The sequence below is a fragment of the Mauremys mutica genome, chromosome 20, assembly GCF_020497125.1.
Source record: "Mauremys mutica isolate MM-2020 ecotype Southern chromosome 20, ASM2049712v1, whole genome shotgun sequence".
Taxonomy (NCBI): domain Eukaryota; kingdom Metazoa; phylum Chordata; order Testudines; family Geoemydidae; genus Mauremys; species Mauremys mutica.
In genome coordinates, this window is record NC_059091.1 from 2,528,503 (window position 1) to 2,554,962 (window position 26,460).

At 43.5% G+C, this 26,460-nt stretch overlaps 1 protein-coding gene across 3 annotated transcripts in view; it reads left to right on the forward strand.

Moving 5' to 3' along the window:
- Positions 1 to 986: 986 nt before the first annotated feature.
- Positions 987 to 26,460, forward strand: part of SPATS2 (spermatogenesis associated serine rich 2) — a 30,378-nt gene continuing 4,904 nt past the window's right edge. The window contains exons 1-8 of one of the 3 annotated variants that reach the window (XM_044995480.1): positions 987 to 1,165; positions 14,046 to 14,125; positions 14,416 to 14,524; positions 15,546 to 15,595; positions 16,510 to 16,771; positions 17,081 to 17,293; positions 18,517 to 18,652; positions 25,860 to 25,918. In XM_044995480.1, the coding sequence (XP_044851415.1) occupies positions 1,141 to 1,165; positions 14,046 to 14,125; positions 14,416 to 14,524; positions 15,546 to 15,595; positions 16,510 to 16,771; positions 17,081 to 17,293; positions 18,517 to 18,652; positions 25,860 to 25,918 (934 nt within the window). In that variant the 5' untranslated portion in view covers positions 987 to 1,140. Of the gene's footprint in view, positions 1,166 to 8,388; positions 8,529 to 14,045; positions 14,126 to 14,415; positions 14,525 to 15,545; positions 15,596 to 16,509; positions 16,772 to 17,080; positions 17,294 to 18,516; positions 18,653 to 25,859; positions 25,919 to 26,460 lie in introns of those variants that run through there. The other 2 variants (XM_044995481.1, XM_044995482.1) reach the window with 2 other exon arrangements.

Below are 26,460 nucleotides of genomic sequence, written 5' to 3' on the forward strand. Positions count from 1 at the left end.
TAATTAATGGGAGCAAGAACAGTAACATAACTGACCCCTTCAGTTCTTCAAATTAAAAACAATGCAATGCGGAGTGAGAACTATTCCTGCTTAGTCAATTGCTGTCATGTTCTTTGCTGAAAGAAAGTAACAGAAACTATGGGTGTGGTTAGAGAAAAATCAGAGCAAAGTAATGCTGTGCCCTGCTCAAACTGAACATGCTAACACTACTTAATATGAAGAGAGATTCCTGAATGAAAGTTCTGCTAAATTTTATTGTCTAATATAGGAATTCGGGCTCTTAGTCCCTTGCATAATGAACCCTGCATACAGAAATGTAATCTCCGTGCTACTATCAGTTTAGACAGCTGTTTTTATAATGGGTCATAAATTGGCCGTAATGCTTTTGTGCTTCAATAAAATTGTCTTGTAAAAGCTACACTGACTCTGAATTCCAGAAGTGCAAGATTGCTGAAAGGCAGGGCAAAGTCTTTAGAGACCTTGCTGCTTTGTGTTTAGATTTTCTTTTTTTTACCGGTAGTTTTACAGTGCCCTTTAAGCAACATAAATCTTATTTTTAAAAAGCATTACCCAGAAGAGCCCAGTAGCCTATGAGAGTTGCTCTACAGACATGGCTAATACAGCGGGAGTTTTCTAACTTAATTCCTTTCTTGTTTTTTTGTTTTTTTTTTTTACTTCTAGAATCTGTGAAAAGGACAATGTGAGCTACTACCTTCAGGCATCCTGAGAAGTTGGTGTTGGGAGGAAGGAGCCTAGACTGCTTGGGGTTCAGCTGACCGCCATATTTGGGGTCGGGAAGGAATTTTCCTCCAGGGCAGATTGGCAGTGTCCCTGGAGGTTTTTCGCCTTCCTCCGAAGCATGGGGCAGGGGTCGCTTGCTAAAAGAGTGGGTAGATCGGCTAATGTGGCCTGCATCTTGCAGGAGGTCAGACTAGATGATCATAATGGTCCCTTCTGATCTTGAATTCTATGATTCTATGAGACTGCTTTGCTGTTCAGTCAGCAGAATTTCTGATGACTCTAGCTCCCATTTGCCGTCCATACCAGATATTTGCCATTTCCTTTTTGATACAAGACCAAGGGAGAGGACTATTTTTTCCCCTCAAATAATTAATTGCCCATAAAAACAAATACGCAGGGATGTCTAAGAAACAAAATCAGAAAGGTAAGATTACTTGTGAATGAAGCGTTCTTGTCTGGATCATGCATCAGTTAATATGGTTATTGGTTCTGAAGCGATCAGTTTGTAAAAACTTTGACAACTTTGGAGGATAATTGCTCTCCCTGTCCCTTCCAAATCTGATAACAGAACTTGTCAGCTTGTCCCCATTACTTTAGTGGATTCCATATAATTCATGTTTTTGTCTTGCTTCTATTAACACTTCAGTTGTTCATGCAGATAGCATCTGATTTCAGGCAATTCCACTGCAGTGTGAATATTGCACCGTATTTGCAATCAGCCTGTATGGAAATAAGATCAGAGAATTGGGTTGATAGTTGTGATCTACCGGAACCAAAATAATCTCCTGTGGGGATACTGTTTTGCTGTTGCATGTGTGAGTTTGAATAGGTTTCAGAGTAGCAGCCATGTTAGTCTGTATCCGCAAAAAGAACAAGAGTACTTGTGGCACCTCAGAGACTAACAAATGTATTTCAGCATAAGCTTTCGTGGGCTACAGCTCACTTGGCTGTAGCCCACGAAAGCTTATGCTGAAATAAATTTGTTAGTCTCTGAGGTGCCACAAGTACTCTTGTTCTTTTTGAGTTTGAATAGATGTCCATAGCACACATTGGACTTGATGAAGCTATGGGCATTCTCTGGTCATTAGCATTTTGTATGATCATTCTTTCACTCCAGAAGTGATGACCAAGTTTGCTTCCTTTCAGAAGTGGCATGACAGTGTCTTTGTCACATGCTCTGTGTGCCATTAAAATTGTGAAGAATGACTATATATGCATAATAACATCTCAGAGTTAAAGGGATACTGTCAAGTTGGAATCTAGTGCTTTTAAAAAAATATTAAAATTCATCTCAGGTACCACACCTGCCTCCAAGCCATCCTGACAGTTTTTGTCTTTAAAATTGCTGCCCTGTTTTTTGAAATGTTTCTCTTCTTGCTCTGTGAAAGACAACAGGGAAACGGTGGGACTGACTAGCTACAGCATGCTGTCAAATGCACAAAGTAAACAAGCTGAAATCCTAGAGGAACATAACTTTGTCTCTAATCTGTTTGTCGTAACAATTTTAGGCCCTGATCCTGCAGTGGGATGCACACAGGCAAACCTCTGTGTCTGCATAAAGGAAATGGAGTTCCGTGCAATTGCAGGGTCCATCTGCACACGAAGCATTGCAAGAACAGGGTCTTAGGGTTACAAGTAAAGATGTTTGGACAGAGGTCTGATACATATATATATATTTAAGTTGAATGACCCTTCCAGTATTTCTGCTATTTTTTCCAGCTTCTTGTATAAGTGTTTAGACCAAATTCTAGACAAAAGTTTTTGTCCATGTTAGAGCTAATGAAAGGTTCTGGGTTGACGACAGGATAAACTGATGTCCTCTCTCCAAAGAAATGGCAATGACCATGCAAGTTTCCTCATACTGCCTTTGTAAGACACACTTCCCCCTTGGCCTAGGGATCACTTCTGGGAGTGGGAAAGCAGTTTGGTTTCCATGCCAAAGTTCAGGGACTAGGCTAGATGTCCTAAGTGTGTGGGGTTTTTCATGAGCCTACTATTTATAATTCTACATGGATTCGGTCATCCACTGGAACTTTTAAACAAGGGCACCAGTTGTGATTGTGGCTGTGGGCACCTACCCACTAGGAATCAGTTTGAAACCACTTAGCTGTTTTATAGACATTGAACAGATGCCAGATGGTGTGTGAGGCCGCCTTGTGGTCACCACTTCCCTGATCTGGATTCAAACCAGAGACCATTTAAATATGATGTCTTTGACATGGGATCCAAAAGTACAGTAAACATGGACAATTCACCACTGTTGAGTAGCCAACTGTACTTGAAAGACTTGCTCCCTGGCTGTGGCCCTCAAAGGTTATGGTTTGGTCTTTGAGATTCTGGCTTACATACCAAGGTTTATCCTACAGCAGTTTCCCCCATCCTGGCTGGCTCTCCCTGTTGCCAGCTCTTAGAGTGCAATGACAGATGTGGTCCACCCTACGAAAAAATCTGACAACTTCTGATTTAGGTCTAAATGTTATTTCTAGAGTACATGATTTTTTCCAGGGTGTTTTAAATGCTAATACTGCATTAATTATGGTCGCATTAGTAGGCTCCGCTGTAATGTCTGGAAATAGATAACACAACTGCGTGGTTTATACTAGTGAGTGACATCTCATTTGCAATGATTACCCCACTTGCCATTCTGCGACGGTATAGTTTTGTATTTCTGTAACAGGATTTGTTTGTATCCCAGAGAACAAAGGTCAGTGGAGAAATAGATGACTAACAGGCGCATGGTAAAGTCAGCATTAATTTATGAAGATATTAAAATCAGTTGGTGATGAGCTGGTGTATTTTGTTTTTATATTTTAATGGATTTTTATACCATTTCCATAATTTATGGAAGAGTGAACTCCTGCTGTTCTTCATTGGAGTGTCTTATTGCAAAGTAATAGTGCCAAATAATTTTTACTCAGGGAAATGAAGCTTTTATTCTGTCTCTGAAATTTATATAAACCTACCTGGTTTTCCTATTAATTTGGCAGTTCAGGCAAAACAGTAATCTTAAACAAACAAAAAAAATTGCAAAATTGAATACCTAATTTATCCCGGACAAAGAAAATAATTACTAGTTTTATCATGGTGGTTGAAACTGATATTTGTTTTTTAAATAAAGCCCTGATCCTACAAACACTTATGCAGGTACTTAATTTTGATCTCATTGGGACTACTGTTACCTGTTAAACCTTTTTTTATGAAAATCTTTTTTTATGTACGTTATGGGTTTTGTTTGCTCTTCGTATCTCAAATGAATATTTATGAACAATATCATACTGTGACCCCCACCACCATCCTGCTTCCTTACCAAGTCCAGATAAAAGACTTTCTAGTGTGTTGGGCAACCTTCTTTGGGCACAACAGACACATAATACTTAATCTAGCATCTAACTATACCTAGATTTGCCATGAACTGAATGAAATAGCTTTACATTCTACACATGCACATTTTGACCTGCCAGTTGTATCTGCCTCTGCAAATGACACTAAAATAGGTTTTTGTTGCCTACATTTAATATGGCTTTTGCATAACGTAGCATCTATAATAGCCACAAAAGGTACACAAGTGCATTTCTTTCACAGACCACGGAAATATGCAAATAGCCATCTGGTTTAGTTTCACACCCAGCTGTCCACACTTGATATTCTCACATCCTGTGTTCCAAAGTATAACAGTTACCTCTAGCAAACTGCTATTGCCTTGGGCACTGCTGGAGCTATTTGGCGTGGAGAGATATTCCTATATACATATAGGGTCATTTAGAATAATAGGTATGTTGTTAGGTCCATTTCTTCTTTTGAATTAGCCGTTGTCTTTTTGCTTACATACTTTGACTCCTCATTGTAATGATTTAAGTAGCTTTATTCCAGATAATAACTGTTCCTGGTGGAAATAAACTTCCTCCTTTATTCCTTTTCTCTCTAGACCTTGCTTTCCTTGTTCTTGTATCTATCTTATGCCTGTCCTCTTTATTGTAGAAGATACACTGCCGAGGTAATTGTTAATTATTATTCAGACTTTTGGTGGATGGATTGGTAGCAGTTTTATAGTTAAGGCTGTAATAAGATTTCGATTGTAAGCCTTGTGGATACTCTTCAGACTTTCTTTAAAATAAATCCTTGTGATTTGAATCTTAGTTCATTTTCTGAACAGTTGAAGGAAATTGGTCAAGGAATTTTGGGTTTACTGCTAATATTTCCCAATCCTTTTGCAAACTACTGTTTTGGAGAGAGGATTGTTATAACTCAAATTACTTGAACAATAGAACTTCAAAATATTGTTATGTAAATGTTTAAGAACTTTGGGTAACGCTTTAAAAAATGCTTAATGCTCATCTTTAAAAGTGATTTTTGGCACTGAAGAGCCAAAGTGACTTAGGCAGTGAAGAGACAAAGTGCCAGTAACTTTCAGTGCGATTTAGGCTCAAGTGCCTTAGTCGCTTTTGAAAATCAGATGTAGGCTCCTTAAGGCACTTACGCCCTTTTGACAAATTTACCTCTTTGAAACATCCTGTCAATTTTCTAAGTATTTATTTTGAACTGACTTGTCTGCTGCCGTAGAATCATTTTATCAATGAACATTTTAATGTGACTGGATTTCACAATGAAAGCTTTTTACCTGAAGAAAGGAGTTCTTGTTCTCCAAGGATTTTCATGTGAGCTTCTACATTGAAATGGTCTTCTGCCGGAAGGATCTGGTCCTTAAGTCAGGATTTATCTATAGAAGGACTCTGAGAGAGGTTAGCGTTCTTGGGGAAGATTACTGCATAGGATAATCTTGGATAACTTTAAAATGCTGTATCAAAATGATAGACAGTCAGGGGCTGAAATACTGTGTCATGAATGATTTGATTACTAAATTTCACCGCTAGCAACAACGCTGCACAATTAAACTGATGAACAAACTTGAAGAGAAAAATTAATCTGGAGATAGCAGAGGGGAATTAACCTAGCTAGATAGGGAGTATTGGAACGGGGCAGGGAAAGCAGTTATCTGTGAGAAACTTTAATTGTGGGGACCTGCAGGTCCCTTACTGAATATGGGAAGCCTGCTTCAGTTGCCTACATGAGGAGCCCCGGCTGGGTTTGTAGCAGGTGGTCATGTGGAGAGCCTACAGAAGAGTATTGGGGACACACGAAGTGCCTACAGAGGAGTAAAGGAATGAGGAACATACATGTGGCCAGCAAGCAGGGCTACAGGGTCAGAGTCAATAGAGATGTTTGAACTTGGACTGAATTTTCAATCAGATCTTTAATTGTTTTATTTTATAGCCTTAACTTAGTCAACAGCGATTTTAACTACTTTGTTTAAAAATAAAAAAACCTGGCTAGTGAGGGAGTATTTTTATTCTCGGGTATTTTGATGCATCTTTTCCCTCAAAAAAGCCACCTCTGCTTTATAACAAAACCTCAGCGAAAACTATTGAAAGATTTGTAAGAGGAGCTGTAACTATTTTTAATAACGCAGCAGTTTTGAAACCAAATCATGGGTCCATCTGTTTCTCCTCATTGAAGCACCAGAGAGTAGAATTTTCCTCTGAACTATTCGGAAGGATATTTTTAAAATCTTTTGAAAGTTAGCATGCAAAGTATTGGCATATATTCACTTTGTATCTTTTGCATAATGCTGTATTAATTATAACTTTTTACTGAAAGATATCTACTGCAAAGCAACCACTGCACCCCAATGCAGTCCTAGCATCTCCGTTTGCAATGTAGTTTCTTGTGTCCAGATGTAGGACTGTATCTGGGTTATACCGTATGTTTCATTTCAACTTGTGACTAACTTATTCCCTATGGAACTGCTTAGAGATTCAAAGGAAAGGCACTCTTGGTGCTAACTGTCTGAGTAAATATGTTGGGTAGTTTGGTGGTTCTGCTGATTCATTGCTGCCTGAAATAATAGCATCATTATTTGTATTGCCAAGCTCTTTCCTTCACCTTCATTTTCCAGCCGGCCCCCACTAATGCACATCACCTCGGTGGTTCCCGTCGGGTTGGGAGTAGAGCGAAACAGAGGCTCTTGCTTGGTATGAGAGCCAAAGGCAGACGTGTCAATAAAGCTGCAGCACTCTGGAAAGAGTTCAAAGTTTATGCAGGAACGTGACAATCAAATTATGGGGGACTCCTATTAATTTTCTCTTGGTGACCTTCATTAGCAATATTTTTCAATTTATAAATCAAGACCACTTTTTAAACTGCCCATTCTGTGAATTTGAACTTGTGATCAGAATAATTCAGCAGAGTTCTTTCTGCCCCTGACATAGGCAGTAGATTCTGCAGCTCAGAACTTTACTGGTAGCTTTGTTGATAATGCACAAGGGATAAAAGTTTCCAACGTGCTCCTCTGTCATTGACAGGAGTAAAACTTGGCTTGTAAGTAAAGTCAACAGATTTGACATGAAGAGATGCTGCACAGAGGGGAACGGTGGAGTAAGAAGTTGCTGGATATTTTTATACTATAACACTCTGTGTACTGGAGTATTAACAGCATTGTCTTTAGAAAAGTAGCTGGAAATGTGCTGTTGTAATTTAATTTGCTGTCGTTTTCCAACTGCAGATGGGAACTACATGGGGTGAAGTGAAAATTCTGCTGGTTAAATTACGGTTTATTTCTTAGGTTTCAGCCTGCTGAAGACAGCAAGGTTTTCCCTCTTCTCTTGCTGCATTACTTGCTAATTCAAAACGATGTGCAGGGCTTGGGTTAAAATTGCCAGCTGTGACTTACTGTCACTTGTGAGTTGTAGAGAGCCAGTGACTGCTAAATTGAATCAGTAGGTAATAACTGGATGAGTAATTAGAGATGTTTTGGAATGGTTTCTACCTGTCTCCTGGAAAGGAAGCACTGTGCTCTTAAGGGCACTGTATTCATACCATCAACTTTCCCTACGTCTTATGGGAGTTTTACCTTGGGACTAAACTGTCAGGTTTGAAACATCTGGCTTTAGAATCGAAATGCCATCTTCACATATTTGGGTAGGTCTCGGCTGTCTGCAATGGCTAACATTGTAGGCACTCTAGCAGCACGAATTAGTGTACAGAGATTCTCTATCCTGTTTCCTTGTAGCTAGATTATTGGGGAGAACATGAAACCTTTTAAAATATTAATTTTTTTAGTGCTGTTCTGTTCCAACCCTCCGCCTCCACATGAATGTGTGTCCATACACTGGAAATGCAGCCTGCTGCCAAATTAAAAGCTCAGTGTATTCCTCAAGAAGAGGATTCAATTCTCATCTCACAGGTATCAAACTCAAGGATCCTATAGCTGGCAGGTTTAATCTGCTCACCTGTGAAAGGAAGTCTTTGAATCACAACACACAGAGTTTCACGGTGGTAGACAGTATAAGACTGTCAATGAGAGTTTTTAATTAAAATTTGATGAGCTGACAACCTTCAAATATAATGTTTCTTATTTCTGACTTTATAGAGGCCGTATCCTACTTGGAGATGTATTTAAAATGTTGTTTGAGGAAAGTAAGTGATATTTTTGTCTAGACAGCCTCCTTGTGTGCAACTGCCACTTTTTTCCCCTGGCTGACAATACAATGAGATCACAACAGGGCCCTTGTGCTGTTAAAAATAACTTCCATAGAAACAGATTGAGGTCTCAAGCCTGGATTTCTTTATCTGAGCAGGCTGTACACAAGTGATTTGGGGCGGGAGGAGGAGTTTAAGATACAGGTTTATTAACCAACCTGTCTTTTAAAATCCTATCTTAGTGTTTTCATTTGTGTGTGAATAGATGTGTGCATGAAAAAGACGTTCTTCACCAGGAACCACGAAGAAAGGTACAAGTTGCCGTTTCAGAGCGAAAACCATGCAGGAGACTGTAACTTGTCTTCTCCACGGCCTGAAATGCTGTGGTTAAGCTACACTTTGTAACCCTGATGTATACTCAGTCTTGGTAAAGTGTGAATGTTTATAATGTTGCTCTGTACTTTTATTCTGGTGCTGTATGATTGGTGATGGAGGGGAAACGCAGTGCCCTCTCTCCTGGTTAGAGCAGCAATGGACAGTTAGGGGATCTGGGTTCTAGTCCCAACTTTGCCTTTGACTTGCTGTGTAACTTTGTGGAAGGCACTTCACATCTGTGGCTCCAATCTCTTACAGGAGCAATACTTCTACAAAGGTTGGAAGAACAGCAAGATACTCTGCTAAAATCACAAACAGCTATAAATGTGGAATACAACATATATCTACTTTTTTTTAAAATAGACTTGTTGCATTGTGCATTCTTAAAGCATGATGCCTTGAGTCCTGGTGCCAGTGAAGCTATGACAACTTTTGGTATTTAAGGCTTAGAGAATAGTTTTATGTAGCATTTTTTTTTTGCAAGGAATTTTGAGAAGTTAATTTCTGCATAGATCGTCCGTGTCTTTCAGTGACTCCCGGCCGTGGTAGAAGATCAATGGTAAAGTAATACTATTTTTTTTTTATCAGCCTAATCCCATTGAGACAAATTCACCTTGTCCTAGGAAGTTAATGCTCAACAATAATTCAGGTTTGGCCGTCTCTGCAATATCCACCATTGACTTTTAATGATCGCTGTGATCCAGGAACAGCTGAAGAGAACTTGTAATTAGAGCAAATTCAAGCTGCTCTTAGCCTGCAGTAAAATTCCATTTTTTAAATAGCTTTTTATTTCATATTAGCAAAGGTCTTATGTGTTATCCCAGAGAGAGTAAGAGCAGTTACCACTGACCTGAAAAGCCATTGTGACTATAAATGTTTCACAGTTTAGCTGAAGTTTTATTGGGTGGGATTTCAGGCATCTATGCTACATAATTCCCCATAGTCAGCCAGTTGCTAGAGTCTTTACTAGGACAGGCAGAAGAATCTGCCATTTGTTTGGAACATGATTTTAGTCGTTAGGCAGGGAACAGAAACCAAGGGGAGCTTTGTCCTCTTGCCTGCCTAACTGAAAAATTTATGCTACTTCTAACTGGGCTTTCAATGAACTCTCGTAAGAATGGAACATAGGCAGTCTTGATGCCGGTGTTGAAGTGTGCCACACAAGGCAGTAGGTAATGGCACATGATCATCTACCACAGGGCAAGGTGGTAACTAGACAAGCCATGTGAAGGAAGATTTTGACTAGTACATTCACCACTCTACCTTGTAGACAAGCCAGGTCTCCATTTTCAGAAGGCGTTTGATGTAATCTAATGTAGCATCTATTAGCTATCAAGTAAAATGATCTGGCTACTACGTAGTCACAGTCCAGCAGTGCAAGTACTTCAGTTCCCAGAATTCCAGAAGTACTTTTCTGTGAGGAAAATCTTTTCATTGACTGTATCATGGTCTTGTAACTTCTGTCTTGACCAGACAGGCTGTTTTAAGGAAAGTGTCATTTTTGTCCCATGTGTTTTTGTGAGGATAGAAAGGCTAGAATTGTGTGACAAGCTAAAGAAATATCTGAATTTGTTCATAGCCTCTTCCAAGGATTCTGGAAATTAAGAGAATTCTTTTTTCAGTCTTATGTTGTTGATGCTGGATCATTCTACACGCTAAAATTATGCTAGAAACTAGCATTTTTCTCACAATGGACATCCTTTAAAGTGAATTATAGTCAGTAAAGGGATTGTAAAAATGTTAGATTTCGTTTTTATTCTCTTTCAGTGAATCCAGGGCTAATGATCTTAGCCTACAAGTTAAAAGATTATTTTTCTAGCTGCTGGTGCCACAAACTCTGTGGAATCTAAAAATCTACCTGTGTTCTGATTTGTCACTGAAGACATTACACTTGTGAATTTGACTTCTAGTGATGTTGCACAAGACAGACTAGAACCCAGCTCAATCTCCTAGAGCTGTATTGTCTCTGCAGGGCTAGTGGGAAATAAGAACAGGTGAGCAGCTATGGCTTCAATACGCACTAGGAGCAGATATGTTGAGTAAGGCGTTTAAAACTGGCCAATACAGGTCTGTTTGCCAATAAGGAATTGGAAATTGTATGCGTCTCCATCACTAACTTTTCTGACCCTATAAGAAGGCATTATTTATTGTTGATTATAACCCTTTGAATGCCTAGCACTAAATATTTAGTGTGCTGCAGAGGATACTTCCCGTCAGGAATAACAGGAGTTGGAGCATCAAACAACTAAAACACAGCATAAGATGTAAACTATACATCCCCCATGTCTTTTACTAGTCTAGAAACTCCTGCCTAGGCTGCTTGTTTAGTTCACTGTAGTTCATATTTCACTGTTGCCCAGGCAAGACACACTGCCTGGTCTTTGCGGGATAAGATACTTTAAGCACAGCAGTGCAGTCAGGGTGAGGCAGTGCAGGAGGGGGAGGAAACGGGGTTACTTACCAAGTCACTCTCTATGCTTTGTCCTTGCAGAACTGTAGAAGTCATGTGGTTGGCCACAAACCTTTTTGAAACAGTATTTGAATGTTACAGGGCGCGCCCAGATCCCTCAAGTCCTGCATTTTGCTGGTCAGGGTATATGTACCCTTCCCCTTGCTGTGCAGAGGCAACGTCACGAAGACAGACAAATCTGTGTTACATAAACAGTGGTTTCATTACCTTGTGAGTCTTTAATGGACTATAGCTCCAAGCACAGTGCTATGGTCAACTTTGTTAATGTGGCGTTAGATGAAGATATTAGAGCTCCACATATGTAGAGAGTGTGAAGATTCTGTTTATCTCCACCAGTGCTAACTGAAAGAGTCTGACTTGCTATCAGGTCGTTGCTTTAATTGTTGGCACTTTGATTTCTTTTCTATGTCATCTTTCGAAAGCTTGCACACTGAGACACTACTGTTGTAGATAATATGCCTTCTGTTTTTCCACTGGAGAGACCTGTTTAATTTGAAAGGGTCTATCAGTTGCATAAATATCATAGTGTTTATCTAACATTTCAGGTCACGTAAGCAATGATATTGAATAGATATTTGAGAGCATTAGAAGGAGTGTTGAGTAGTATGAGAAATCCTTACAGAATGTCACCAAACGTGGCAATGTCTTTTGTGCTGTGACTGATCATAGTCTCAGGAATGTGGTTTGAAATGAATGAGGATTACTGCACAGCTTTTATAGCTCCTGGTGTGTGTACAGAGAGAACGTTGGACAAGAAACAACTGTGTTTGAATTCAAAATGGAAAGATACATATCTACTGCTGCAGCAGCTCATCCGCTAACCTTCTTGTTGAATGCGGTTGGCTTTTCGTCTATATCAGCTCTGATGTATGTGCTATGAAAAATGGCAGGTTTTGCAGATTCATGTGACCCTTACTGGCTAGTGGGAACCAAATCTAGTGGCGATGACTGTGCTTTAATGGCAATAAAGTCAAGCTGGAGTCAACAGCTGCAGACTTGTTTTTAGGTCTGCACTTTGAAGTGTCGGCGCTAGGGTAGAAGACATGAGAGTCCTGATGACAAGTTTGTTTCCAGCACAGGGTGGAGAAGTGGAAATGTTTTCAGGATAGTTGATTGATGGAGGGCAGAAAATAAGCGTTTAATTGGAAGTTATAGTAGCACTTAACAGAAGCTATTGGATGTTTATCGAAGTGTCTGCAGTTAGTATTTCCAGGTAGGTGAAATTGCTAAATGTAGAGCAAAGGCCAAGGTGCTTGGGTTACTGGTTGTTCCTTATTATTGAGCCCAATAAAAGCACATTGTCCTAAGATTAGTACAGAGATACAAAAGATGCATTGGGCTGCTTGGATTAACTTAACTTAGTGTGTCAGACCAACCCTGTTGGTGGTTAAAGTTGCTGGCTTGCTGCTGTGATCTACAGTGCTTTTTTCTTTATTTCAGTTGGCCCGGAGCTGAAGAATGAATCAGAATTTCAGTGACTTGTTAAGGCTGTAATACAAACTGTAATTCACTATACATTTAGTTAAAGATGTTGCCAACTGAAATAGTTTGCTTTTTTAACATGTTAGATCATTTTTATTTTATCTGGGGCAAGGCAGGGAGCAATCTTTGGCTTGACACTTTGGACATTGAAAAAGGTTTATTTAGCAAAATTCATTTTATAAAAATGTTACCAAAGAACAACAGGTACCAACTTATCTGATGTTGGAAGTCCATGTTCTTTGTTGCATGAAGAAAATGTTCATGATAGCCAGTCCACAGGCAATTCTTCATTTGGCTGAGTGTTCCAGATGTTAGAGCTGTTCTTATTGGCGGCAGGATGGAGGTCCCTTCAGCACTGCTCCGTTCGCAAGCTACATGAGGAGGTTAAAATGGGCCTATCTGGGTTTGTGAGGACACAACTAACCAGCCAAGTCTCTCTTCCCACTGACCTTATCGCTTTGGTTCCCCTGCCAGGCTTTTCATTCCAGACAGGATCATTTGGAGGCCCTTAGACTTGTCCCACTGACTCTTGGGTTGCAAGGTAGGGTCTAGTGTGCCAGATCGATCTGCTATTGCCTCACGGTCTGAGGTCAGGCTATAATGTCTGAGTCCGTGCTGCTATTCATCCTCATTGATTGCATGATAGAATTAGCCAGTTAATATTGTGTTTTTGCAGGTGATAAAGTAAGAGTGATCATACTGGGTCAGACTAATGGTCCATCCAGCCCAGTATCTTGACCGTGGCCAGTACCAGAGCTTTAAGGGAGTGTACAGAACAGGGCAGTTGGAGCGATCCACCCCCTTTTCCTCTCCAGGCTTCATTTTGGCTAACAGCCACTGATGGACCAGCCCTTACTCAGTTCTCTTTTAAACCCAGTTATATTTTTGGCCTTTACAACATCCCTGTGCAACACGTTCCACTGGTTAATAGTGCGTTGTATGAAAAAAGGTTGGTATGAAACCTGCTGCCTCTTAATTTAATCAGGTGACTCCAGGCTTTTGTATTGTGGAAAAGGGTAAATAACCCTTCCCTATTCACTTTTTCCACACCATTCATGATTTTACAGACCTCTGTGGTATCCCACCTTAGTCGTCTCTTTTCTTATGTGACCAGCCCTAATCTTTTTAGTCTCTCCTCACACAGAGGCCATTCCATACCCTTGATCATCTCTGCCCTCTTCTGAACCTCTTCCAGCTCCGCTATATCCTTTTTGAGAAGGGGTGACCAGAAGTGGACGCGGTATTCCAGGTGTGGGCATATCATGGATTTATATAGTGGCCTTGCGATATCTTCTGTCTTATTTTCTATCCCTTTGCTAGTAGTCCCTAACATTATGTTCGCCTTTTTCTTCACTGCTGCACATTCAGCAGAAGCTTCAGAAAACTGTCTCCTGCTTTCCGCTGCAAGGCAAGCATCTGAGCCAACCTGTTGCCTTAGGTTATTCTGAATGTGTCTTCCTGATGTCCACCATTCACAGCACAGCCTTTCGTGTCTTTACAGAGCCAACAGGGTTCATTTTTGATGTGCAGTCCAACACCGTGATGGCCCAAGGAGGAACCTTTGAAAACATGAAGGAGAAGGTAAGTGTTACTATGGGGAATTCTGTAGCTTTTCTTTGGCAGTGGAAGTGCTAGTGAAAGTGCATCTCGTAGCTATTACTTGAGACATGGGGAAAACGTGCACTGACTAAAGTTTTTTGTTTTGATAGTTTTGCTCTCCAAGATGCATTGTCCTGGCCTATTAAAACCGTATCCGTGATCCCATGTTCCATACTGTATGATACCCTTTGATGCAAGCTTAGCAGTTACAGTGATGGTACAAAGAAGGTAAGCAAGTGGCAAAGATGTGACTCCTCGTTCCTCTCTTCCAGATCAGTGCAGTGCGTGCAGTGGTCCCCAACAGGAGCAACAATGAAATCATCCTGGTGCTACAGCACTTTGATAACTGTGTGGATAGAACAGTGCAGGCCTTTATGGAAGGTAACGATCTCTAGTTTCGTCATCTGGGTAACTGGGCTTTAGCGACAATGTTTATTGCGGGTTTCGTTTAGAAATAGCATGTCTTTTCAGCAGGCACTGTACAGCTTTCAGCAAAGGGCCGTGTGCTTCTTTTTATACAGTATGTATACTTTGACTGGGGACTCTCTCAGATCTTCTCTGCAAAGCATCCAAGTACGGACTCTTCCCAGATTGGCTTTCCTGGAAGACAATCCAAAGATGTTCCTCTCGGCCTTACCATAATTTTATTCAGAATCCGCCCCATTAGGTTTTAAGAGGAAAAAAAGACAGTTACTTTGTACCAAAAGATACCGAATCCAGGAGATACCAAGTATTTAACCATTGTATTTCCTGCTCATGTGCACAAGAAACAGAATATCTGCATCAACCTTGGGGTAGTTCTCTCCTCCCTTTTGAAACGTGGATCACAGCTCATGTATCGGGAGCCGGTGGCATATTGCACCTGGTCAAGTTCCTACCTTGTAGGACAGGAGGTGTTCACCAATGAAACTGTCTTTTTGCACTTCTTGTCTGTTTCTTGTACTAACCCTCACTCACAGCATGGTGCTTTACCTCTGGCTAAGAGTACATATGGGTTGTGCAGCTACTCCTAATGCCTGGAACAACTTCATAGAATTGTCCTTGGAGGGGAGAGAGCCGTATAAACCCTCTGACCTGGACTGAATCCCTGTTTAGTCCAAGTTCCAACACAGCTAAAGTCTTTAGCATGGCAGTGCCGGTAGGGGGGTTGTTACCTGGAAGCAGCCAGCACAGAACGTTATATCGGAGGAGTCATTCTGATCAGTGGAATGTTCCCAAAGCAAAAATGAAACTGATCCTTTCATTTAATCAGCTAAGAGAATTGAAACTTAACTTCTTTACGTCATTTGCTGCAGGACACATTCCAGCTGGCTCTAGATATGGAGATTCCCTGGTTTTTGTATGGCACAGGTGTAAGAAAGTGTGAAGCATTCTCCATTGCTTATCTTAAGTTTCATTTCAGGCAATGCCAGCGAAGTATTGAAAGAATGGACAATAACAGGCAAGAAAAAGGTAACCTTTAAAATGTGCTTTAACTTACTTTGCTAGGATCTATATCACCCTGGCATTTTCCTCTTTATCGGCTCCAGGGCATGCTAGAGACCCAGCATCCTTTATAATTCCATGCTAAATCATGAAGAACCACAGGGAAAATATAGCTCTATAGATATATTGCTGTGGGCAGAACTGCCTCACATGAGGTAGTCACCAGTCTGGCTAGTCTAACTCCCAGCTGAGGTGAAATGCTTTATCTGATGGCTTCAAAAGCAGGTTTGAACCCCTCCCCTCCCAAAACACCATAATGCACTTAGCTCAGTTCTACGGTGTAATATTATGACACTGCCTTGCAGAATCACCATGAAAATTTACTGCCTTGGCCACAAATTGACCTCCCCTGCTACGTGCTGGTCTTCCTCCCTCCCATCCCACCCCCACCCCCACGCTGTGGGAGAAGCTGTCATTCACTTTGCATGTGTTCAGCCTATTCTGTGTGTCCCGTCATGAACCCTTGGAGCTGAGCAGCCTCCATTTCCTGCAGCCTCTGCTTTGGTGCCCTTCTTTGCAACGCATGTTTTGCTCATTGACAGTTTTGCCTGCTAGTCTGCTCAGAGCCCTACACAAACAGTTAACTTGGGGGGGTTCACTTATTTTTTCAGGTAGTGTGGAATGTCACTGCTGTGTAACTGATACGAAAGGCAGGGTTCATCTGGTAACGGGGGCACGGCCGCTGCAGGGGATGGTGCACTCACACCTCATTATCTCTTCTCATTGTTGAATAAATCCCTCCTGCGTTTATAGGACAAACATCCGGGCTTGGCTGAAAAAGCATTTAATTCAGCGATCCCTGGGCAGTAAGCACAAAATGAATTTTCCCTTCAGGAATTAAGCTTAACCTATTTTTTGTGGGATGGGAATTTAATCCTTAGAACAAAAAGAAGAAAACGAAACCCAAACCTCCAGTTGAAGCAAGCCTGGGCCTCCCAGATCCTGGTAAACTGACAGCCACCGAAGGGGAACAGTCTGCAGCTTCCTCTGAGAAGGGCGGGATTAATGGTTACCATGTCAATGGCTCGGCCAATGATACGGAGTCCGTGGACTCGCTCAGTGAAGGCTTGGATACGCTTTCAATAGATGCCAGAGAGTTAGAGGATTGTGAATCTGCCACACCTGACATGCCCGATGGAACAGGTTAGACTTTCTAAAGTATTGTAGGAATTGAACAGCTCAGTAATTTTTCAAACAGCTATTTTCTCCCTTCTGTTACTGCTGCCTTTCTCTGTGCCAGTTCTGAATACGGAGGTTTTTTTAAATGGCATTAACTCTTTGGCTGTGTAAATACTCTGTTTGCTTTCCACTCTGTGGCAGTTGTCACGGAAAGAAGGGCTGCTCATCCTGCTGATTTAAGTTTTGGTGGGAAGGGGGCTGTTGAGCCTGGAATACTTTCTATGCTCCCTGTTTTGTTTGTTTGTTTCCCTGAACTCACTTGCTTTTCTACAGCAGTGTCTGAGCTAGACAGTGGAATAGTGGATTTTGAGCCAAAGTCACCCGTAATGCACTCTTCCCAGAACCCTCTGTCTGTCAGGCCGCAGCCAGAGCAGAGGAATGCCAGCAAGTCTCTGTCTAGGTCCACGGCAAGCAATCAGACGTCTACTTCCTTGTCTCCAGCGATGCTGGAAGATGTTCCGGTTTCTTCTTCAAACAAGAAGTTAGGTAAGGCCTCAAGGACTTACGTGTGCTTGAGTTATAAAGCTGGTTAGCTCCAGCAGGGTTCTGTGACCACCTCTCTGGTTGTACTGTCCAAATTTAGCTGGTTGCTGGTGGATGGAGAGTCACACTGGCCTTTGTTTGTAATGCAAACTAGCATCCTTTTTATGATCTGGTAACTGGTAGTACACGCTCCTCTCTGTGCACAGCTGGAGTTTTGACAGCAGTTTAGCTTTAATGCCTGTAGCTCCAAACCCATCTCTACGACAGGGGTAATAGATAAGCAGTCACTCACGCTGCGTGTGCTTAGCCTGTTTCTCTGTGTGCCCCATCATAGAGCCTTGAGCCTGTGTGCTCTTTCTCCTCCTCCGTGAGAGTTTATCTAGGAGCCAAAGCTTCCCAGAGACCAAGTTACAAGAAACAACGGCCTCTGGTTATTTTTCCTTCCTTCTGTTTTCTCCACCTCTGTTCTTTTTTGTCTCGTCAGCAGGAAGGACCTCTGAGACCCCAATTTTAAACACCATCGTTATCCTCTGCTTTAGTGAGATGAGAATATCCGGCCCCTAGTGCTGGTAGTTCACCTTCTTGCTGTAATGAGGACCATAATGAGCCATTGCTAATTTAGCTTGTCAGGGGGTGATGGCAGTCAAGGAGCTGCAGAGACACACATAGGCATGGTGATCTGCTCTGTTGGAGATCTGAAGTGTAGAGACAAACTTTTGTAACAAATAGCCAAGCCTTTCATCTCTTTTTTCTTTCAGAGGAAATAGCTCTCTGCATGGATTTGATTTAGCTTCTAAAAGATTTTCCTTCCCCTGTAAACTTTATTCACAACTGGACAATTTTTCCATATGATTCAATGCTTCTGCTTGTTATTCCTTGATGTGGGCTTCCATTCAGTAGTCCCCAATCTGTAGCAAAGGAGCGACACACAAGAGATGCATTAGATTTCTCCTGTGTATGAAAATCCAGTGACACATCTGTGTTTTCAGCTGTAAGGAGGAGATTTCATAAGCCCAGAAAAACTTCCTCATGTGGAAAACTCCGCAGCTGTCCAGACTAAATCCAATGTTTTTGTAACAGGAAAAGGCAGAGGGGAGTTTAAAGCCAAGCAGTCTGTGGTTTTGAAATGAACTGAAAGACGCCTTTATGATTTATCACAATCTGGAAGATTTTATAATCTAACGTGCTTGGCTTTTTTGTTGTTTTTTATTATTTTCTGTCGATAGGTTCAAATATTGAAAAATCCGTGAAGGACCTCCAGCGTTGCACAGTCTCCTTGGCACGGTATCGGGTTGTGGTTAAAGAGGAGATGGATGCCTCCATTAAGAAAATGAAGCAGGCCTTTGCTGAACTGCAGAGTTGGTAAGTAGAATAGGAAGAGATCCAACCATTAGGAATCGGGATCAACAAACTGAGTAAATAGGAGACCTAATGTTTTACCTCATGGATTGCTCCTTTCTTTTCCCCTTGCCCCGAACACTGCACATCAACATTGTTAAGGAATAAATACGAATTCTAGGTGCTGGCATCAGCAACACCTGTATCAGCCTAGGGCCTGCTGTGCCTTAGCACACCTGCCCTCCCAGGCTACAGCCTTCATACGGCCCACGTTGGAGCCACTGTGCCATGTGTGCCTTATTCCCACCCCAGCCATGACTCTGGTGCTGGAATTGATGATAGCAGCACCCTGTCAGCACTGCCCCGACATCCAGGCCAACACACACACACTCTTCTAGACACTGATAATCTGAGGAAATTCACAGGCACAATATTTAAGGTATTTATCATCTTAATCCTACCAATTATTGCAGGGAAACGCGGTAAGAGAATGCTGTAGTTTTCTTCAAAAATATAAATGTTGGGGCTTGGTGGTAATTCCATGTTAAGGGTAGCGTGATGGGTGTGGAGGGAAGAAACCCAGTGGAAGGGAAGAAACGCACATGAGAGATCATCCCACACAACCTTAACTTTGCCCCCTCCCAGGCCAGCCTTCCACACTATGGAACTGCTGCACCTTGCATGTGTCATAGCTATGTTATTGAAGGACTTATTTTAAGATGATGCCCTTTTAAGCTGATAGTACTTATTACACTAGCTGTCTGTGCTGAGTCTGTCATAAGTTTTTGAGGAATTCCCCTACCTGATGGTTCCAAATAGGGTCAGTTTTGGTGAAGAAATGTTAAAAACTCACTGGAGTGAGTAACGTTGTTTGACAGGCAGTTAAATATAACTCTTGTGATAAGGGATGAGAGTAGATTTCTGTGGCAGGCTTGCAGATGTGTTAAAACCTGTCTGGTGACTGAGCTGGCCATAAATAAGGAGTGAGGGTTTTGCTGTAGTGATGTAACTCAGTTCAAACGCTGTAGTGGTGTGTGATCACCATGTCTTCAATCCTGTAAACACGCACATGCTTAACTTTGCTACTGTGAGACAGTCCGTTGATTTCAATGGAACTACTCCCAGGAGCAAAATTAAGCATGTTTTGTAAATGATTGCAGGGATCGGGCCTGTATCAGCAAATGTGTAGATTCCATAAACTGGTGTCATCTGTAGTGTTTGAAGCAGATCTGTGAGGCATCCTTAATTTGCGCCCAGCTGTGGGGCAGGGTTAAGGCTGTTTGGGTGACGTTACCTTTGTTGCCAGGCTTTCTAATTGTTTGGGATGTCTTGGTGTAACCTTAACTTGGAATTTCTGGTCTTTCCAATAGTCTCAAGAGATTTTTCCCTATAAATAACTGAGATATTTACAATCTTAACTCAAGTGAATGTTTTTATGGATGGGAATTAATACTATTTATTATTTATGATCTGTTTCCGTAGATTTTGTCTGCGGCAGGAGTTGAACTAATATTAATTATTATTACTATGACCTTTTTCTGTCAGCAGCTTTATCCTCTGCCTCTCTGTATGGACAGTCTCTGAAAAACCTCCCATTGGAATGGAAAGCTTTTAGTGTCTGGTTCTGTATCAGTAATTCCTTGCCCTTTGGATTATAGTCCATGAAACACTCGTGTCTTTTTTCCAGGAAGGGTAAAGATTCAAGTCCCGTTTAGCAGCATTGCTCCGATAAGCTCTGACTGCTGAGAGACAGAACCAGCACGAACCAGGAAACAGTTCCGGGAGGCAGAGATGTTGAGTACATGTCTGGAATGCAGCCAGTGGGAACCTCCTTCAGTAAATGCCAAATTAAGTGCCTCCCTGCTGGGAGGTTGTGTATACAGGATTGATAAGCCATGGCTCTGCAGCCGGGTCAGTTTAACTTTAGAGAGAAGATGACCTGCCCTTTCCCGAAAGTGACGCACTTGCCACTCAGTTGGGAAGTAGGTTTGTGCCTTTGAGTATCTTTCAACGCCCTTTGTGCTCCATGCTTCAAAGAACAATCAGTGTGTTTGTTAACTCCTGTTGGCACAAACCAAGATCTTGGCACTAATGGTGCTCACTGAGCCATCTCTCCCACTGGCTTTCGGCTGAAGAGTACTTGCCCCAGTGCTAGATTCAAAAGCTGTCTGTTCTTTGGGGGCCCGGCATTGACTGAAAGGCAAAGTTTGGACTCTCTAGAGGCCGTGCAGGTGGGCTGCAGAACAGCTGCTGGTGCTGTAGCCATCAAAGCTGTACTCAGTTGACTGCCATTTGATTGGCTGGTTCGTGCCCTCTTACACATTTGTCACAGACCTGATGCTTACACCAAACATGAGGCGCTGACCTGTGCTTGTAACTGGACTTGCTCCAGTCCGTGAGGACTGACACTCTCCCCAGAGTGTCAGGCGGGTCTCCATGTGGAAATAGCCAAAGGCATCCTTAAGCCCTCAGAAGTTCTCTTCAGCCTGTGACGTTTCCACTGTTCAGCAGAGCGTTCTCCAACCTGGGCTCTGCTGAGGCGCTTATAAAGCAGTGAAGTGGGCATTGCAGTTGGCTAGTCAGTCGGGGGCACTGCGTGGTGCTGTGCTGAAGGACTGCAGTCTCCTCTGCTTCTCAGATCCCTCCCTCTGCTCTTCCTGTTTTTGGGTTGGCGTTCAGGCTGGTAGTATTGACCGGGGAACATGTATATTGACGAGAATGCTTCGCTCCACGGTATGGGGAGAGTGGCTTTGCGCACAAGGTGTTGAGCTTTGTGGGATATGTGGTTCTAGTACTTTGGACATGCTGTGCATTGGGCGCTGGATCCGGGAGTTCCACCTCCGCTTATGCATGTCACATGCTGTAGGTTGCCTTCATTGTCTTGTGGAGGAGCTGCCAGGCAACCTCCAGTCTTTCAGAGACTGTTGTATTTAAGCCTGAAATAAACCTGGCCCAAAACCCTTTGTGTGCATGTGCAAAGGCAAACATCTGTTTTACTTCACCAACAGGCAACATCTTGCAGGCGCTGTTACCAGAGTTTGGGTGCAGCTGAAGTCAGCCCCTCTAACGCTGGGTGAGATCACAATGGTGTGGTCAGCATTATTTCACCTTCCTCGTTTTCCCCTGGATTTCAGCAGCTACCAGCAGGCTGGGTTTTTTCCTCTCCTAAACCTGCTATCTCAGGAGCTGCACTTCAGATCTCTGCTGTGAACTGGTCTCCCCTCCCCCCACATAGATTTGCCCCTGAGGCAGAGCCGTCAAAAAATGAATACTTGTTTCTGAAAGGATCTGGCACAAGGAGCTTGTTTCTTTAACTAAAAGCCATGCAGTCTGGATTTTTCAGCAACAGACCATTGGGTTTGGATCTGAGTCGCTCACTCAGTGTATGAACCTCAGGCAAAGCCACTTGACCTTTGTCCCTTAGTGAGCCCAGCTGTAAAATTGCATAAAAGGCTCCAGCTGAGCTTTGCTGGGTAAACTAAATTACAAACCAAAGCAAGCTTGAGTTTGCACAGGCTACCCAGCCTGCTTTTGGGTTTGCCCATCAGCCTATACAGACTCCTGGAGTGCTAGGCCGGGAATGTCTGATAGAAACAGGCGGCTGCTTTAGCACTGGTAAGAGGGTGTGTGTGTGTGTGTGTGTGTGTGTATAAGTAGGGTGCAGCATGCGGCTAGCTCTGGGGTGGTCGCACGATGCACAGCAAGGTTACTTCTAACCCTGGAGATAGGCAAGGGTCATTCAGGCCCTGCACCCGTGGCTGGATAGTCATTGGTATGCTCTGTCGGGGAATCTTTCCTGGAACACAGTGTGGGATAGCGTTAGCAGAGTGCAGTCATGGGGTACAGGCCCTTCCTGTCCCCTCACACTCTGTACCACACAGTGTGTCTGAACTGATTCTGGTGTGGTTGGGAATTGTCAACCAGGCAAGGTTAAGTCGCTTCTGGATCTTTTTAATTTTGTGCTCGTTCATTACTAGTAAATTTTGTGTTTGTATTCTGGTAGTGCCTAGAGCACCCCAGCCAGGGACAGACAGGGTCCTGTTGTACTGGGCATGGACACACTGTCTGTTCTGAATAGCTCACAGTCCTAGAAATGGAGAGCAGAAGAGGTCATCTAGGACGTCCCTCCTGCACTGAGACAGGGCCAAGTAACCTTAGGCCAGCCCTGACAGGTGTCTAACTTGTTGTTAAACACAGCCAGGGATGGGGATTCCACACCTCCCTTGGAAGCCAATTCCAGTACCTAACTCTCCTAATGTCTGACCTAAATCTCCCTTGTTACAGATTAAGCCCATTACCTCTTGTCCTACCTTCAGTGGACATGGAGAACAACTGATCACTGTCCTCTTTCTAACAGCCCTGAACATAGCTGAAGACTTCTCAGGTCTCACCCACCCTCAGTTTCCTTTACTCAAGACTAAACATACCTAGTTTTTTTTAACCATTTCTCCTAGGTCAGGTTTTCGGAATCTTTTATCACAGTTGAGCTCTCCTCTGGACTCTCTCCAGTGTGTCGTCAACACCAGGGCAAGTAGCGTGGGACAGTTCTCTCCCGTGTCTTACATCCGACGCTCCTGTGAACACAGCTCAGAACGTCCACTCTCACCACAGATCCCTTTGTGCAGGACTAACCTGCAGCCAGTTCCTCCCCCTCATTTTGTATTTGTGCATTTGGTTTTTTCCCTCCTAAGTGCAAAGTACTTCACTTGTCACTGTTGAATTTCATCCAAGTAGGCAATACAGACACAGTGATAAGTAAACAGAGAAGCCCAAGGTGTGGCTCCAACAGAATTCTTAATAGAACTTGCCTCCCTCCCCTCTGAGACCCGGGAGAGCACGAACATTTCAGATGCACTGTGCTCTGGGCCCACTTCCACATGGGCAGCAGAGTAAAGCCCCTCCCCGTTCGATGCGAGTAAATCATTCTCCATGAGGAGCACCAAGTTCTCATCCTCTGGGTACTATAACTGCAGAGATGCCCGGGTAGCCTGCTGTGATGTCACACCTAGAATGCAGCGAGCAGCCACCCTTTCGTACTGAGAAAATATCAGAAACGTTAATGAACTGGCTGGTAAATGTCTTCGTAACAGGCTGGCTGCCACGCTCGGTAACTTGGTGTGTCACAGGGTACGGACCCTGCCACCAGGGCCGGCTCCAGACCCCAGCGCAGCATTTTCCCTGGAGGGCGGCAAGTGGGTCTGGCAGACCTTCCGCAGTCATGCCTGCGGGAGGTCCATCGGAGCCGTGGGACAGTGGACCTCCCGCAAGCGTGACTGCGGAGGGTGCGCTGGTCCCGCGGCTCGGGTGGACCTCCCGCAGGCATGCCTGCGGATACTCTACCGGAGCCGCCGGACCAGCGAACCCTCCGCAGCTGCGGGAGGTCCACTGGAGCCGCGGGACCAGCGGATCCTCCGCAGTCATGCCTGCGGGAGGTCCGCTGGTCCCCCGGCTCCGGTGCACCTCCCGCACGCGTGACTGCTTGGGGCGGCCAATTGCTAGAGCCGCCCCTGCATGCCACTATGGACAGTGAGGGAGCAGAATGGAGACCTGAGCCCCTCCCCATCTGTATCTGAATCCAGACTCTGGGCATTGGCCTTTCCTCCTTTGCCTCCACAAAGTCTGAGTAACACAGGTTTCTCCACATGGCCTGGTCCTTTGCGCAGCAGCTACAGGAAGTGCCTCCTTGTCTGCTCTTCAGTGTTTGAGCTGAGCAACCAAAGGAGCGAATGAAGAGCACTTACGAGTCTGAACCGGCTCCTCACCTGAAGTTCTAGGGAGAGCTGCCAGTGCAGGCTGCCAGCTGAAGGTCTCGGGGAATTTTTAGTCTCCTAGCAACAGATACGCAGCCAAGTCACAGTACAACTTACAGGCAAATGAGGGAGGGAGCTTCATTGTGATCCTCTTGGTTTTGCCTTTGCTGGCAAGTTGTTAGTCACAGAGGGCTTTGGGGGGTCATGCCGTGTACTTTGACATCTGTGGGCTGCTTTCTGTGTGTGGTGACAACTGGAGGCCAGAGTGGTGTCTTAGCTGTTAAAATCTTGAATGTCACACGTACATGTGTGTGAGAGAGAAATCCTGAGCTTGTCAATTCATTCGTAAGGTGTGTTCAGCTGTTAAAATGCCTCTGTGATATGAGCTTCTGCGTCAGCATTCAGCCTTTGTGATTAGAGGAGAAAATCTCTCCCCCCTCCCGTGCCTGCTGCTTTGCCATAGCGAAGGCTGGAGAGTTGGTTTGAAGTGCTGTTAGCTTTGGGGCTTTGCTGGGATTTCTTAAGTCGTCTTTCTGTTGCTGCACAAAAGCCACGTTCGTACCGTCTCAGCAGCCTCTCAAAGGTCTTCCCTCAAGCCTGCCATGTGGCTAGCCAGAACAAAGGGAGTTTGCTTTTTAGCGTTGTGTTTCATAACAAGCCCAGTGAACTTTGCCTGTGTCTGCCCCTGTCCCGGTGAGAGCGTGAACACAAATCCCCTCTCTAACGAGGCTGGTTACCAACACCGTCCACACAGCATGAGATGGGGCAACGAGAGACTAAAAGTGTGTCCCTGCTCTGTCCTAGAGCTCAGCTCCTACTGAAAAATGGTTCTGGAGGGAGTGTTACCTAGTGGTAAGGTCGGGGCCTTGGCCATCAAGACTTCTGGGTTCTGCTCCTGTGCTTCCCCGGACTCAGCCTGTGACTTGGGCAAGTCGCTGAACCTCTGTGGCCTAGTTTCCTCATCTGTGAAAAGTGGGTTTTGCTGCTGCAGGTCTCCAGAGCACAGCTTCGTGCAGCAGCGTTACCATTCTCCCCTCCCATGTCATACGGGGATTCCACCGGCGCCCAGGCTGCGCTGGCAACCAGCACAGTAGTTTGTGAGCCAAAGTGGAATTGGGTTTTGTAATGCTAAAAAAATTCACACAGAGCTCTCAAACTTCCAGACCAAACAGTAACTGAGAGCGTTGAGGTGCATGCTCGACTTCCAGTGTCTGCTCCAGGCCGGGACAGGTTGTGGTCATTGGAACCCTGGCTTTCTGCTGCCATCTGCTGGCCTGTTCTCTGCCGATTCTGACCAACATCTAACTGAACAGCTTCCTGCTTCTGTACTGTATGCAGCTGGCCCCGTAAAGGGAGGGGAGCTTTTACTGTCTGCTTTCCCCAGAAAGTCCTTTGGTAACTGGCTTTGAATTCTGGGTTATTTGTTTGTGAACTCAGGCTCTTGATCAGACCTTTTGATTCCTGTCACCTTCTCTTCTTAGCCTCATGGATCGAGAGGTAGCGCTGCTGGCCGAAATGGACAAAGTGAAAGCAGAAGCAAGTAAGACATGTTTTATTTTTTAAAAGTGGCTCATCTTAATTGTTGGTGCTGTTCCACTCTAACAGCAAAGTTAAACAGACACTGCTCCAGTGAGAGCAGTGTGGGTAGTACATCTTCCAACTTCCGTCGTTCCCAGGTAAACTAACCCCCTCCCCTCCACACACACACTTTTTAAAGTTTCTCTCTAAGGTTAGAATGACATTTAGCTGTTAAAGGGGCACAAATCAAAGTTGGTCACAAGCTACATTTGTTTTGCTAAGTTTGGGCTTCAGTGCTGTAAAAATTCTAATTCCAATGGAAAGTTTCTTTTAAACAAACATCCCTTTGTAGTGGTTGCAATCTGACCATTGTGTAAGAGCATTACAAGAATAAAGTGAAATTCACTAGCCTATTTTTATGTTCTAATGAGAGAAATGAGTGACACAAATGGTGAACAGTCAAGTAAATATAAGAGCCTTTCAATTTTAATAATCTGGGGGGTTACAAAGCTAAGGAAATATTTTTAACCAGGTGAAGACCCTTTAAATACTTATACCTTCCTT